At 39.1% G+C, this 16,351-nt stretch overlaps 1 protein-coding gene across 1 annotated transcript; it reads right to left on the reverse strand.

The window, feature by feature from the left end:
- Positions 1–344: 344 nt before the first annotated feature.
- Positions 345–1,149, reverse strand: LOC130622564 (protein adenylyltransferase fic-1-like). The gene has a single exon (XM_057438032.1). The coding sequence runs from the start codon at positions 1,147–1,149 to the stop codon at positions 418–420; it is 732 nt and encodes a 243-aa protein (XP_057294015.1). The 3' UTR covers positions 345–417.
- Between the last annotated feature and the right edge of the window lie 15,202 nt (positions 1,150–16,351).

The raw sequence follows: 16,351 nt of genomic DNA on the forward strand, positions 1-16,351 counted from the left end.
TGGGCTCTAGATCTCATACCACCTACAACGAGGGGAAAGCCATCTATATCAGGGCTATATAATTTGATATTTGGAAGCAGCCGAAGCAAGTCAAAAAGGCTTTATATGAGCAAGTACAACAGGCTTACAGGTCAAGCTTAAGGGGGGTAAAGTTGGCAGCTTATTTAGCTGCCACCCCACGCCCTTACAACGACGGCAAAGCTGTGTATATTTCCAAGTCTTTATCTGAAGTGCCCAGATCGGGGGTGGTAGCGGGGGACGTTTCATCTCCCACCTACAACGAGGGGAAAGCCATCGTTTTAAACGACCGAAGGCACGTTTGGGCTAAAAATTTGTAAAGAGCTTTAAAAAAATTTCCTTGTAGTAACGAATCAGTGAATTTTCGACTTTTCTAGTAGAGCCAAGTTTTGCTCGAAATTATCCCATACCTTCACCAAAGACTTTCAGACCATCGTGTAAAGTAACGTATCTCTCTTCAAACATTTTAACAGCCTGAATGTAATGGCGCCTGTAGCGTTTGTGGAACGAACTAAGCAAAACTGGAAAGAGACTCATTCCACTCTCCACAAGTACGTGAGAAATAACTAGCCTACATAGCCTACCGTTCCCATCTTCGAATGGATGGATATTAATCAAGTCTATAAACAACATCACAGCGTTCCATATCGGATCTTCAGTCTCTGTAGAGTAGTATCGATCCAGGGCTTCTGTCACTAACCTTGAGATTGCAGAAACAGGGGCAAATTCGTGAAAACCAGCGTTAGTCGTCCTGTATTTCCCCGTCAGCACGGGTTTTTCACCGCGCATCATGATCTCATGGATAGCTTGGATTTTGTCAGGCGTGAGACGTCCGCAGCCCTTCATCCATTTTAGAGCGAGCATAAAGTTTATCATCTGCCTTTTGAAACTTATCGTCTTGCCATGTGCGTCTTGCATCAGGTTCCAAGTCTCAGTTGCTGAAAACTCCACCTCCCCTTCGGATGCGTATGTTCCGTACGCGAACAGGACTTCCCACCCTTTTAAAAACTCCTCTACGTATGCGTGGGTTTTTCGCTTTCGCGAGAGTTCGGCTAGCGTCGCAGTCTTTCTCAAAACATTCTGGTACTCGTCCTCGTCTGCCATCCAATGCTGCATTTTCAATTTTTCCATTTTGTTAAATATCTGGCGTCAAGGCTTTTGTGATTCGCAAAATGTCACAAAACTACTGGATCCAATAATGAACACCAAGCTGAGGAAGCCATGGATATTTTTCGCATAACTCTTCAATATCCCGAGTCGTGTTTACCAGTCTTCTGTCATCGTCATTATGCACTGCACCTATCAGTCTGCTGTGGGCTCTCAAAAGAGCTTGATACACAGCTTTAATTACGCTCTCATTATCCATCTTTTTCTTATATGTCAAGAGTCTAACCAACAATCTTGTAACTTCTAGGATGCTCCAGTCTTATGTAGAGACATGCGTGCTTGGACTTTTTCAATTCAGTCTTGATAGTCTCCCAGTCTTCGATCATATTGGTCTCTTCGTCTACCATTTTAATGTCGCTCCTTTCCGAGGGGTACCACATAAATAGCTGCTTTTTTTGCCTTCGAAGGTTCTTCGGGATGGCCGTGTAGCTTTGAGTGAGTAACCAGAGACTATGTTTGCGATGTCAACCATTGATGGCAAGCTCAAGGAAGGGCTGTCGCTTTTTGTCGAGAATCTCGTCGGCTATCATATCATCAACGATAAACAACGTCTCTTCGCCCGCCAGCAACGACGACAGTTTTTGGATCCACTCGAACAGCTGCCCCTTGGGGTCCACCAAAAAGACGTAGTCATCTTTCCACAGCGAGGACCTCTCGAGATAGGTCTTGTTCAAGCGTAGAGTAGGGCAGAGAATTACAATATTGTCGAAATGATGTCTGTACTCGTTCTCCAGGAGGTCGAGCACTCGTTGGGTCTTGCCGCAACTTGTAGGCCCGGTGAAGATTGTCGTATGCGGGTCTTTGATAATGTTCATATTTATTTTGTGTTTGCCTTGGGCAGACACGAACCTTGTAACGCTTACTTAGGTTTTGGCACGATGCTCGCAGGTATCCAGCCTTTACTCACAAATATCTCACGGGTTCCTCTCCCAGCGCTAAAATAAGTGGTCATTTTGAGAACGTCGCTGGTATCCATCTTGGTGCTAGGGCTCGAGATGCCCAGAAACTTTTTACCTAACACCGCGTAAACGAAAGTAAAGCTCAGGTCGACGACTGTTTCATATACCATGTCTATAATCTCTTTTTCCCGAGGGGTAACACTCATTTATTAGGGTTTATCGCATGCGAAAAATGTCAATTTTCGAAGTGTCCTTTCGGTCCTGCTGATCGCCTGGCGACCCGCTAGGCGCTGTCGGTGGAAGGCCCTGCGGAGCCTGCTTACGTGTAATGTAGTAGATTCCACCAACTGCTATGCAAGCAAGTACGATGCCTCCGGCGATCGTAAGACCTGACTGTATAGAAGTGCCTCCAGAAGAGGTTTTGACTGTCGATTCTACAGCACCTTCTTGGAACTCTGTTCCGCGTTGCTGTTGCTTCAGATCTTCCTTCCTCTTCTTCATCAGTGCCGCCAACTTGCGACCTTGCGCGACTCTCCCCGGATGCTTTACTGGCTTTGTTATGACTCTTTCTTCTTGTGGTTGAACTTCATTCATTTGTAATAAGTCGTAAGACTTGTAACAAATCCCTCCGTAAATGTTGCACCAAGCTGTGTACCGTGCTCTTGTTCTGCTTACTACACGATTTCACGATTGCTCATCTTCGAAAGACTGTTTGTTTTCTTGCTGTTCGTCATCTTCATCGAACTTCACCTTCACGACGACGTGTCTAAACGTGTGAGCTGCAACCAAGATCGGAGTCAGAAATTTTCCAAAGGCAGAGTACACAAGGATCCCCAAATCTGCCATGGTGTCCTTGATAATCGGATCTTCCTCGATGTCTTTTTTCAGACCCTCCTCACTATCGAGTTGAACAACATTACCTATACCCTTCGCGTACATGCTAATCGCATGTGAAGATAGTGCCTTGGCGGTCTTTTCTCCTTTCCCCTGAATTTCACGTTGAATGAATTCCGCATACGTTTTTTCGATCACCTCCTCAGGAGCTTTGTGGACAAAGCTTTCAGTACATTTCTTCGGCAAGAGATGCTGTTTACCTTTACTTATAGCTTCTTTCAAAGCTTGACGTTTGTCAATTTGTTTAACAACTTCTGCTGCTGCTGTGTAGACATCGTTAAATATTTCTGAGATTAAAGACATCTTTATTAGAAGCCTTCTATACCGCAAAAAACAGAGCATGATCAAGACGTACGGAAGAATTATTGCCATAGTGAGGGCTATGTCGTTCATGATGTTTATTTTTCAACGCGACCTACAACTCTACCGGTACTGTGTGGATGCCATCCTCGAGTACCTTCCGCTTATCGTTAAACGCTGAGAGGCCCAGCTTGTTTTGTTCGTACGTAACCATCCCCTGGTTATATACCTCTCCCATGTCATAGCGTTCTGCTTCTTCGACATGCCTTTACAGGAGAATTTTGTGCCTTTCTTTCCTTCCACAAAGTAACACTTTGCTTTCAAAGCTATCATTCTAAAACCTATAAATTCCAGTTTGAATATCCCTCCTGTTCGACTCGAGTACTTATCAGTGACGAGCCAGTTTTTCACGTCTTTGTCGTACTCGTCAAGCAGTTCAGGGCGAACAACATCTCGCAACTCTTCTCCAGAGATGGCAAAATAGGCACTGTCCGTATCCATATAAATATATTCAAAGTCTCGACGATCCACGTACTTGTCAATGAAGTCGTAGTAAAATTCCAACATGCGCAATTTGGCCAGCTGGTACACCGCAATGCCGCACTGGTATGCTCTGTCGATATGCACCTTTTTCTTTCCTTCTCTGATCTCGTACGCATCTCCTATCTCTTCAAGGTCTTCAAGGTACGGCGATCTCATCGCTGCGTCCACCTTCTTTTCATCTCTGGTAAACGTAGTATTAGCGTGCCTCGCTAGATCTTCGATCACTTTTCCATAGAATGAGTTCCCTTTCAACTTGGCTGTATCTCCCGCAATACGCTTGTCAGGGTCTTTATCCGCTTGTCGTCGTGCATCCGCAATCTCTTTCGGAAACCATGCAAATGGCTTACCTCGTTTGTACTTGATGAACTGGTGAAAAGCAGTCACTTTCAGGCCATGGTCAGGGTACCACTTTAGCACCGGAGTGTACAGCAAGATCTTTTTAGCTTTCATCAACCCTAGAAGCTTACGCGTACCTGGAACACGCTTTCGCCCTGTTGCTTTTAGGTACTCGTGCATGTGCTCAGGGATTTGATCGTCGGGTATCTCTTTCACGACAAAAAGTGGAGGCATCTCACTGAATTTGTTATACAGCTCCTTCGGCACTTCGATGTCAACCTGCACAAAACCGAAGAGGGATCCATTTTGCACACCTTGTGTTAGTAGCTCGAGATTGTGTTTCGCTGTCGGTGTTTTGATCTTGATCAGCTTCTCCTTCCCACAAGGAAAGTCTTGCATCAACGTACTCGGGTACAGTATATTCGCATCATAGCCAAGAGTGGTTTTGCACTTTTTACTGTTTCGACCATAGATGTGGGATCTGATACCTGTCACGTCTCTCTCGTGGTACCTACAGAACACGATGGCAGGCCCTCCCACCATACCCGTCTGCAAGAGCTCGTAGGCTTCATTCTTCGTGCACTCAGTGCAAGCCTTTTGCACCTTTTTGCACGCCTTGCAAGATCCTTGGTAGCAGTCTTATTACACTTGTGTTTACACGGCTCCCCCGGAGCGTAGAGCTAAAACTTTGGGTTTAGTCGTAGAGACTTGTTCAAAACGTAGCGCATCGACACACCTGGAATGCTTACCGCATCTTTCAAAATGTCTATCGCGTCGTCGTAGTACTGCAACCTTGTCCTATTCACGGCTTCGATGAAAGGTTCCACGTCGGCTAAATTGTACTCGCGCAACCAATCCATCATGGTGACGCAGCCTCGCTTGTAAAACTCTGCACGGAATGTTTCGTACTCTTTAGGAGAGAGGGTGTTTTTCCCAATAAGACTGCTATAGAAGTGTTCGTACGCCACGGGTCCGACGTGGTTTAGCTTGTCATAGCTCGACAGCCACTCGTATGGGAACACCAGCTTTTTGAGTTTGCAATCCAGAGATTTGCACCACTCGTTGTAGCTCATGCCAGGAGCTATAAAATTTTTGATATCGAGAAATTTGAACCTCGAGGTCGTGAGGAACATGTAGTCGTTGTCTTTCTTCGCCACTTTGATCTTTTTGCTATCGTCTTTGGCAATTTGATCGACAAAGTACCACTTGATCATGTTCAGGTCATACTTTGCGCTGTTAAAACCGATCACAGCCACTTGGTTTACCCACTCGTTCCATGCCTTCTGAGTCTTGTCTGGAAGCATGTCAAAATCATCGGGTCTCGGGTACATTCTCTCCACCTCTTTCACGATGAGGGCGTGTCTCTTTTCGAGCTGCTCCACAAATCGTTCAACCAAGATCTTGGGATCATCGTGCACCAGGAACGTTGGATCTCCGTTCAGGCTATCGTGAATGGCGACGCTGACCGGCACATGCTCCGAGATGTATGTTAGATCGGATGTTTGTCGCTAATTCAGAGGGAGCAAGAGGGCCTCGAAATCAAACACGATGTAGTGAGGATAGGGTCGAAATTCTTTCTTAAAGTACCTCTTGGCTTTGGGTGGGCTCTCGCACTCCCACACTGTCACAAGGTTGTAACCAAGTTTTCGGATGCCTTCCTCCTTAGACTTGGTGGCCGTATATCTGTTTATGTTCCGCGTTCCTTGGCAGGGGCATCCGTGCCACTTGCAACCGTGGTACTCGTAGTCTGTCCTGGTCTGAGGTTCATAGCCGTCTACCTTGTAGACCTCATTTTCTTTCTCCCCGTAGCGTATCACACGCTCTCCTCCATGCCCACATAGTGCGTGATGGATGTGCCTTTCCCTCGATATGTATTCTATCCACTGAGAAGCAGCGTAGCTAAAGCCCTCACCATAAAAGACCTTCTCTGACTTGCTAGGCATGCGCTTGACCTTCTCGCCTTTGCAGATGATAGTCGGCTTTCTTCCTTCACACTTTTCCTTTGTGTGCCTTGTGAGATGACAGACTTGCGTGAATCGCTGTTTGCAGACCATGCACTTCCAGTGTTGCGTTAAAACATCTATCTTTTTAATATAAAAACAGTGCCCATCCAACATACCAAGGTTGATCGTGTCTAAATCTTTTTTGTATTGATTCTGACCGTACACGAGTCTCCAGGGTGCCTTTTCAGAGTTGGTCAGGGGCTCAAAGACTCTGATGTTAATCTTGAAGCGCTTCGCTATCCCCTCAAAGTCAACGAGCTTCGTAGCATGTACATCTTCCCTCTTTAGTTTGGGATTGTTGTAGTATTCGCGTGCTAGTGCGAGAGCTGGCCTTGTAAGGTACTTTTCTTTTTGCTTCTTATCTTCACGTGAGTGTACGACCAGACATCTCCAGACACACAAATTGTCAGTTCTTTCATCCTCCTTATCAAAGCTGTAGATGCACTTCTTATTTCGCAACCAGTCTGGTAAAGGTCCACAGCCTAACAGGGGCTCCCTTGTGGAGATGATCTTGATCTGCATATGTTTGAAGACTATTTTCCCTTCGTACGATCCTGGGGTCTCGATTGTTCTTTCTGGTGGCAAGTACGCCTTCCCCCAAAATTCGTTATCTCCAAGATCTAATCGCTGCATTTCACATTTTTTCGATAAAGGCTTCGATGTCAGCTAGGCTCGTAAGCGATCCTTCGCTTCCTTTGGTCTTGTGATACGGAGCCGTGCCACCTCCTGCTTCGTAGATGGTGCAAGCAAAACTGTAGACTATCTTAACTCTCATGTCTATGTAGGGCGTAATTTTTAGCATGATGGCCTCCGACAGTGGCTGATTAAGGTTCTTGTTGAACCGCCATGTCTTGACACGATTTCCGTCTTCCAACATCTGTGTGTTATTTTCATCAAAAATGTGCTGAATGTCTTCGACGCCTTCGGATCGGTTTTTCTCTTGTGGGAACATGTGCTTGATGTCTTCGACTCCACTGTATTCGTCTTGTATGTCTCCAGCATCGTAAAAGTCCTCTCGCGCTTCTCTCTCGATTTCATCGTGCAGCGTCGTCCTTCCAGCAATTTGCTCCCTCGCCCTGTTATAATAAGAAGTAACAGTGTCTCGTACACTCTGCAGTCTCTCTGCAAGAGCATCACGTGTTGCTGCTACTGGCGCTGAGACAGCGCTATATAATTTACTGATTGCATTCTTGAACCAACTCATTTCTTTTATTTATTATAGATTGGTTCCAACCAACATCGGTCGCAATTTGAGTAGGGACTTTCCCTATTCAAACAGATATGTCAGCAGTTTTTGTCGTGTGCCGTCATGATGTCGCGTGTTTACTCATTTGAGGCATGATGAAATCTGTGATTACTCATTTGAGGCATGATAAAATATGTGATTAATCATTTGAGGCATGATAGAATCTGTGACGTCACAGCTGTTTTAAGGGGTCTAAAAGCAGCGTTTTTTGGTAGGGGTTTGACCGTCGAAAACCTAAAACCTGATTATATTCATCCCTTACTCTAGCTAGGAGAGCTACGTAAAAAAAGTGAGAGTTAAAAGTAATGTTATGGCTGAAAAATTCACTTTTCTTGTGAAATGTTTTGTAGCTGCTTCCATGAAAAGAGAAAAATATTCTGTTTATGTCCACCTGTGTCAAAGAAGTGGTGACATTTTGTATCCGAAATGTTTATGTAAAGCTGGAGCAGGAGGATGCTGTAAGCATGTCGCAGTAGTTCTATTTCAATTGGTTGAATACAAACAGTTGGACTTGAAAATTGTCCCTGATGACAAGACATGCACAGATGTGTTACAAAAATGGCATGTACCTGGAGAAAGTGCAAATTCTGCACCAATAAAATTTACTGCAATGACATTCGAGAAAGCGGACCTTACGAAAGACACAAATGAAAGTCGCAAAAGACCGTTGGTCACAGGAAATAGAAAATTTTGTTCTACACCACTGTTTGCACATGAGCCCTCAGCCGAAAAAGTCAAAAAATTAGCAACAGACTTATTTGAAATAGGGCAAGGAACTTCAATGCCATATTTATTACAAGAAAATGACTATAAACCATCATCATTTTATGACACATCTATAAAAGAATTTAATTTTGAACAGACAAACAGTGAAATGAGCAGAGCAAACTCTATGTAGAAGGTACAAAATCCTTTCTACTGATCATAAAAAGCCATATCTGTCGAAGCTCCTTAGGAATGACATAAAAAGATAAGTATGGATTCTTCTTCGAGTTGTTTTGACAGAGAGGTACACAGCAAGTTATCCCTCCTCCTTTACTTTTAACTTGCGATAAAAAGCTTGAACTTGATGAAAAGTTAGAGCCAATGCTTGCAGGAGAGCCCAAGTTTTGAAAAAAACTGTTGTCTAGATTAGAATTTGGTATATCGCTTTTATTTTGAGTAGAATTAAGAATGAAGTGTACTTGTTCGGCCATTTTTGTTACTACGAATGGTTTGTTTACGCTTTTGCAGAATACAACTACCATAATGCATTGCGAATTAGCCGTATAGAGGGAACGGGGAATTAAATAAGGCTTTAACCAAGGACATTATTAATATTTCCCATTCTTTGAAGAAATAATTAACCTCACGTCATGAAAATTTAGTATGTTATTAGCAGTTATCCTACTTAATATGTATAGAAAATATGACTTTTCCTTTTAAAAATTTTCACAAGAGAAATATTTCACTTTTCTTCATATTCAGAGCCTTCTTAATTCATGACAGTTTACTACCTTTTCACAATTCTCGGCAAGTGCGTTGTAACAAAAGAAACATTTATTTAAACAATGGTTGAAACTGTGAACTCGTGTATTTCCAACAAGGATCACCTTGCTATAAGTTTTGCAACCCAGTGCCTGCTGGCCAACCAATTCTGTAAAATACACATATAACTAAACTGCTTACAACAGCCTAAATAATGTGATTGTATATTTATTCATTTAAAAAACAATCAAAACAATATGCGAACGGTTTTTCTGCTGCGTATGAGGGGAATTAAAACAAACTTGCAATACCTCAAATAAGTTACTTAAAATGCCGAGATAATTTTTCTTTAAAACTGCTTATATTACTATCGTTTGAAATGTCTCTTAGCAAGGTGTTATATATTTTACTTGCCACTTAAATGTACGACGGTCATATTCCGTTCGAATTGCAGGAAGCTGTAGCAACAAATTCAATGCAGGAAAAATGAGAAAGCTTACATTTCCACATCAAAAGATATGAACGAATTAAAAAACTTTGTTGCATAAAGGTTTCGTCAGTTTTTTCAGTTTTTGAGGTGTACCAAACAACATTGCCTCAGTTGGATGAATTCGTTATCATAACACGATAACACGATAAACATTATCTCCTTTCTGATGTTGTAAGAGAATGGTTACACTTACCCAAACGAACTATATTGTCAGTGTTTTAACAACATGTTCTAAGTGAAAGACAGCGAAGACATAATTTTTTGTGTTGAGTTCTCTTTGTTAAGTACTCACCGAACATTTCATTTATTTTTGTACAGGTCCTGCATTGATACCAGATATGTATATATTCTGACGTAGTCAACCTGTGTAAAATATGAATAATAATAATAATAATAATAACTTTATAGCTTGTATAAACAACCCCGGGTGTAATTCGGAGTAAAAAGATATATCTATAGCAACGTTCTTAGGAATGTAATATTACATCTATGTTTGAAAACCCATATTATCTCAATGAAACATGACTTCTGCTGCCCTTTCTACTGTCTTCGGACTGCGAGAATACACTTTGAAAATAGCAGTCGTGGTTTTTTTTACGTAAAAAAATATGGGTAAATTGTATCCATATTTTTGCGGGGGATGCAGGGCATTGTACTTGTACATAAAAAGCACGATGGAGGAAAAATTAAAGTTAGGTATTTTCTAATACAGAAAACACGAAAAATCTTGTATTATCTTTATGCTATGAAACAAAAAGAAAATTGTACTTTGAGCTACTTAGTTGTATTGGTGTCGCGTCAAAAATTATGCTCTAATATAAAGGTACTCTTCTTAGAAATGACGTGGTAACTAGGAGATTTTTTCTCCAGTTTGTTTCGCGTCTAAAACTACAATATGTGAATCACATATTGTAGTTTTCCTCTAGTTTTTTCTTTTCAATTCTTACTAGGTAGTATTTTCTGCTTTTACTTAAAAATTTGTTGAATCTACTTAAAAATGACGTAATTGCTTTATATTTGCTACTTACCGAATGAATAAGTTCTTTGAACTTTGCTTATCATTTACGTTGAAACATTGGAAGGACTAGCTTCCTTGTCTCGTGTCATAATTTCTGAAAAAACTTTTTGGAAAAGAATTTTCCAAATTGCTAAACAGAACACAATTTACAAGTTGTATCAATATTTATTTTGACAAGCTTTCGACGACGTTGTCACTATCATCACGTCAACATGTTACAAATACCTACGATATCGTTAGATATAACAAAAAATTCTTATGGTAAGTTTATAAAACTAGTCGTAAGCACGTGGACCACAGCAATTAAGCCGTCGGGAACCGCGGCAATTAACCTGTGGGGGGAGTTTAATGGAATTCGCCTACTGCTACTCGTACTATACTATTGATAAATGCTAAAATAATTCTAAAGGCATAGATTGAACAGCCCTTATCAGCGTTTATGAACTACCCAGTAAACAAAAAGACGTCTTAAAGACGTCTTTTCTCGTCTCTAGCTCGTTCGGACGTCTCTCGACCAGAAAAAGACGTCTTAAAGACGTCTTTATAAGACGAGTCAAATCTCGTTCAAAAGAAACGTCTTAAAGACGTTTTTATCTGGTCTCCGTTAGACCAGTTATATCTCGTTCTAAAGAAACGTCTCAAAGACGTCTTTTTTGGTCTCTGTAAGACAAGTATAATCTCGTTCGAAATGAATGTCATCATTTCTTTTCGTTTTAAAGATAATTTCACTACAAACAAATAACTACGTTATTTCTTTGCCCATTCGCAATTATTGGCGTACAAATAAATGTTTTTGATATTTCAGAATTTTTTATACAGAGGTAGCCAAAAATTCGAATTAAATTTGTCTAAAAAAGGATACATTTTACAATGAAAACAGCGTTTGAAGGACCGCATAGAATAAACTTGTGAAGAAACATCGTTCCATTTCAACAAATGTTGCATTTGACGTTTACTTTTGAACAAAAAAGAATAATGTGCTCCATAACACAACAAGTAAATAGTAAAGCAAAAAATGCTGTATTTATCCGAGATACGAATGGACAATAAAGAAAATATTTTTCTGATTAGAAGTAAGTATCTTAGATATTTTTTGTACTTTCTCGGGCAGAAACCTTTGCGATTTTTGGTCTTCACGCGGAAGATTATGCTTACGACTTATTTTAGGCCAGTTTGAAATCAAGGGGAGCTTTCATCAATACTTGGGAAAATAATACTTTAAATGCTTAGTTTTAGCTTCACCATTCCTTCCCCTTCAATTGCACGCCACACAGTAGCTACTTTATATATTGGCGTAATAACTGAAATGCATTTTATTAAAGGGTTGTTTGGAATATATCTTCAAAGAATAAACACATTATCCAACGTGCACAATATGACAGATATATATTTCAAACAGAGCTCAGACCGAAGTGTTAGTGATTGGCGAAAATAAATTGACGATGTTGTTCAAGACAACCTTCAAAGATACTAACTGCTATTGTTTATGGTCAACAATTTTAATTTTGTAGTAATACACTGTATATTTTGTATAATGCACGCTTTTTTATAAGCAAAACAGCTTCAAATACTTGATTGTTGCTTATCTGTTGCTCATTGAACATTCATCTTTTACAAGAAGAAAAGTTTCCGAAAGTAATGATTTTGTTTTCGTTGTTGTTGCTTATAAAAAAGCTTGTATGTGATATTATTTTATTCTTATTAAACTGTTTATTTATATAATGATAGAAATATAAATTTTCTATTAAATATTTTATCATCGTTTTCTTAACCCTTTTCTTGTTTTGGTTTGTCACACCTCCATCAGAATTAAAATTACTAAAATCCTAATACGCATAGGTTAAAATTATCTAAAGCAGCCCTGCCTTGGCAGTATAACGTTTGAAAGAGACTAAATAAAGAAGTCTTTAAGACGTTTCGGTACCTACCGGAACGTCTCTAAAACGTCTTTAACACGTCGCAAAAAGACGTCTTTTTTACGTTTCTCAAAGACGTCTTTAGGCGTTACGCTTTTAGAAGTGTTGAAAGACGTCTTAGAGACGTCTCATCTGGTCTTCAAAAGACGTTTTTAAGACGTGTTTAAGACGTCTCGTGTTTACTATGATCAACAACAAAATCATTAAAGAGACGTGCTAAAACATCGACAAAATAAATGACGTGTGCAATACAGCGTATGCTCGAGGATATATCAAGCTGGAAGCATTATAGTGATTTGAGGTGCTTTTTGAGTGAGACCTCTAAATTAACAGAGTAATGCCTAAATGATTGTATGCATACTGTTATAAGGGATTGAACTTATAACTCTGAAACTGCTTTTTTTTTCGGATTTTCCGTATCATTTTGATTGTTTTTACGATGTTATTGCTTTCACAGTAAAAATTTCCATGATTCGCATTCTAACACACCACGCTTCAGCCGTAAACAGAAGTCATAAAATCACAGAAGGGAAAAATTAAAAATTAAAAATTATTTCAAGCTTTAGAAAAACTATGCTTTTCTCATTAATCAATTAAAACGTCTCGGTCTTTTATCTTTTGTTAATATCATCCGCTGTGCCAAGCCTTAATTCTCAGTGGTTTTAGTTGATTATGTGTCCATGGAAACTGCCGTAATTGACATTAGTGTAGGAGATTATTTTTCCTTAACTAGACAGTTTTGTAGATACTAACCTCGAATGCACAGCTAAGAGCACCTTTCGATCTCGTATATCAAACCTTTCATTTCAAGATCGAAGCTTCCATCTTGAGATCGAAGGAAGCTTCCATCATGAGATGGAATTCTCGATCTTAAGATGGAAGCTTATTCCCTTTCCTTCAGTGCGGCTAGTCTAAAGTGGAAATCTTAGCGAATTCATAGAAGTAGCTGTAACAAAATAACAAGAAAGCTCTCCTTTTATAGAAATTGTTAAAATTTTTAATCACAGCTTTTTTAATTTGATTTGACCGTATTTATTGAAATTCAACTACAACCTGACGAATAGAAAGTTATTAGTGGAAATTTTCTCTAAATTCTTTTGTTTATTAAGATTTTCTCTATTCCATTCCATATGGTGAGCGATTTATACTGGAATTTTAATATTGAAATGACAGTTCGTCACAATATTTCCATATCTTTTTAGCAAAAGCAATTGTCCTCAATGTTTTTGTTTGATTAAAAAAGCAGTGAAACCTAGCGAACACCATCGGGACAAAAGTAAATATCTACTATAAAGTGATGTACGCTACATAGAAGTTCTAATCCAAATTGCCTTACATTGCTTCAAAAAACTTCCCTGGGGTAACAGGGTATAGTGAAATCGACAGCAAGCCTGATTTTTGGAAGAAGTAAGAGTCAAAAGACAATATGAATTCTAAATATCTTTCATTAAAAAAAGTTAACAGACTGAAGTCTTTGCAATTTTGCGACCTTCACCAATCTCAAAAGGTATTTTTAAAGTAGCATTTAAAATACAAGTTGAGAAGCAGAACTGTAATTCCTTTCTTCTGCAATAGTGTATAATTTTATTTACGCTTTGCTTTGGTAGCCACTGCCTCCATACTATCCCCAGCTAATCTTTCCCATAATAAAAATTATATATTATTTACCCAGCAAACCAGCTGTGCAGTTGCAATACTCAGCTAGGACTTTATCAACTGGTATTTCACCATGATCTTTTTCAATGATACACCAAATTTCATATTGTTTTAAATTAACCCTTTTTGATGGTAGACACTTCGTTTTAATATAATACTCTGGTTGCAGCATGTTGATAATTATCTCATAAATATCAAATAAATATCTCACCAACAAACCTATTGAAATGATATCTGTAGGCTTTTCCTTCTTTGTATCCACATTCTAACCTTTGCCACAAATTATCTCGTGAAATGACAGTCAGGAAATACCTTGATATATCCATGAAATGTAACCTCGGTTAATAAGCTAATCTTTCATTTTCTCCTATCCAACCATGTTTAGTTGCCAAAGGAACTTCCAAAGAGTGACTGGAACTGTGTCATATACTCTTTCAGTAACAAACGTTTTCGATATTCAAGTTCAGCATCAACATGGACAACTTCTTCACAAGCAGAAAATGCCCTGGAGGAGGAGGAGGAGTGAAAAGTGTAGTCATCTATATTATAATACCCGTATACGTCCGTCCGTCCGTCATCACGCAAAATGGTAGCTTAGTTGCGCAGGTAGCGAGACGCACGCAATGCGGTATAAAAAGGACGGGCGAACCCGTGGATTTTTCAACGGGCTAACGACTAGTATAGCAAGTAAAGCTTCCTTAAGAAGAGAAGAGAAAACAGGATATAGATATAGTTAACTTGTAGCTACCACATATCTTGCTACCAAAGTATTGAAAGAACCATTTAAAGGTCTTCGATATCCACGTATTGTTTAAGTGCATTTGTAATGTCTTATTGAAAATCGTCAAACGATTTGATCTCAAGCTTAATTAAACTTTTTGTTGACATTCTAAATATTGACTTTCGTTTGTTTACAAGGAGAACGAGTTTTAATTTCGAAAAAGATGCATTAATTTTTAAAATAAAAACATAGGAAATTTTCATAACTACCATGGTTAGTCACTAATCAGAAATACTATAAAAATATTAAATAAGCCTCTGTGAGAAAGAATACGATATCGGAAAAGTGAGACGTGGGACCATACAGCAATTTGTTTATGCAGACAGGCGATCTTTTGACAAGTAATAACTTTTGTTCTGTGATTTAGCGCAAAATTTAGTTTTTACATTTCAATAACAGAGAAGTCTTTGTAGAGTGTTGATCATCGTTATGTTACCAAGGCGTTGCTAGGGGCGATGAGGATAAGAGATAAAATACAGACCAGGTGTGAAGGGAATATCAGTGTATTGATCATTTAAGTCTTTTGGTTATATTTGAAAAATGACGAAAAAACTGTCTTTGTTTTATTAATTTTCTCCACGATTGCATCCCTTCTACTCCACTCCCACCCGGTTTTACACAATTTGACACGGTTTTTACTTAGAATCGTTAACAGTAAATTAATAATTAATACAAATACAAAGTGAATACAATATATCGGAACTGAGATGACTATTGCGTGATTAGTTTACGAACAAAATATATGGAGAACGTGATAACAACAAAGAATAATTATTCATTATCTTCTCCATTACATAATTAATAAGTATAGGTCAGAATAATTAACAAAATTTATCACTTTCACCTTTGGTGACACGACATTCAGATAATTAATTGAACTAGTCCTGACAACAACAAACGGATAGTCGACAAAATTTAATGAAACTTCCCATAATAATCAGTAGTTTTTCAGAAATGAGTATGGTTTTTAAAAAAGAGTTTTCCTCGTAAAGCCTAGAGGATATTCTGGAGATGCTGTATTTTCTTGTAACCATTCTGGATGCAACGTCGAGGCCAAATATACACAACCTTCTATGATAAAAAGTAACTTTTGTGGAATTCATAGAAATTGTCAACAATGTAAAATGGCGAACTGCAAGCTCTACGGCCAAAAATCTCCTAAGAGATTGTCAAGATTCTGGACATTTGCATCTGCAGCCAACAATGTTGAAGCAGGCCTCATGTCTTGTAAAAAGGAAACAGGCCTTAATGTCTTGTACAAAGGAAACAGGCCTTAATGTCTTGTAAACAGGAAACAGGTCTTAATGTTTTGTGAACACGAAACAGGCCTTAATGTTTTGTAGACGTGATAACAACACGACATAAATATGTATTTGCTTTAATCTTTCTCCATTTATAAAAGATATTAATATCATTTCTTTTTCATGCAAGACACTAGGCTACTCCCTAAAAGACAAAGCTATAAGTATACCTTAATTCCGGAAATTAGCACTATACACATCATCGATACTTTAGGGTCGTTACAATAATATTCGCGTTTAGAATCCTAAGCACATACAAATCATTGCGAATTCAGAAATTGTGTAAATGCTAAATGCAAATTTACCTTTCTTGTCC

The sequence above is a fragment of the Hydractinia symbiolongicarpus genome, chromosome 12, assembly GCF_029227915.1.
Source record: "Hydractinia symbiolongicarpus strain clone_291-10 chromosome 12, HSymV2.1, whole genome shotgun sequence".
Classification (NCBI taxonomy): domain Eukaryota; kingdom Metazoa; phylum Cnidaria; class Hydrozoa; order Anthoathecata; family Hydractiniidae; genus Hydractinia; species Hydractinia symbiolongicarpus.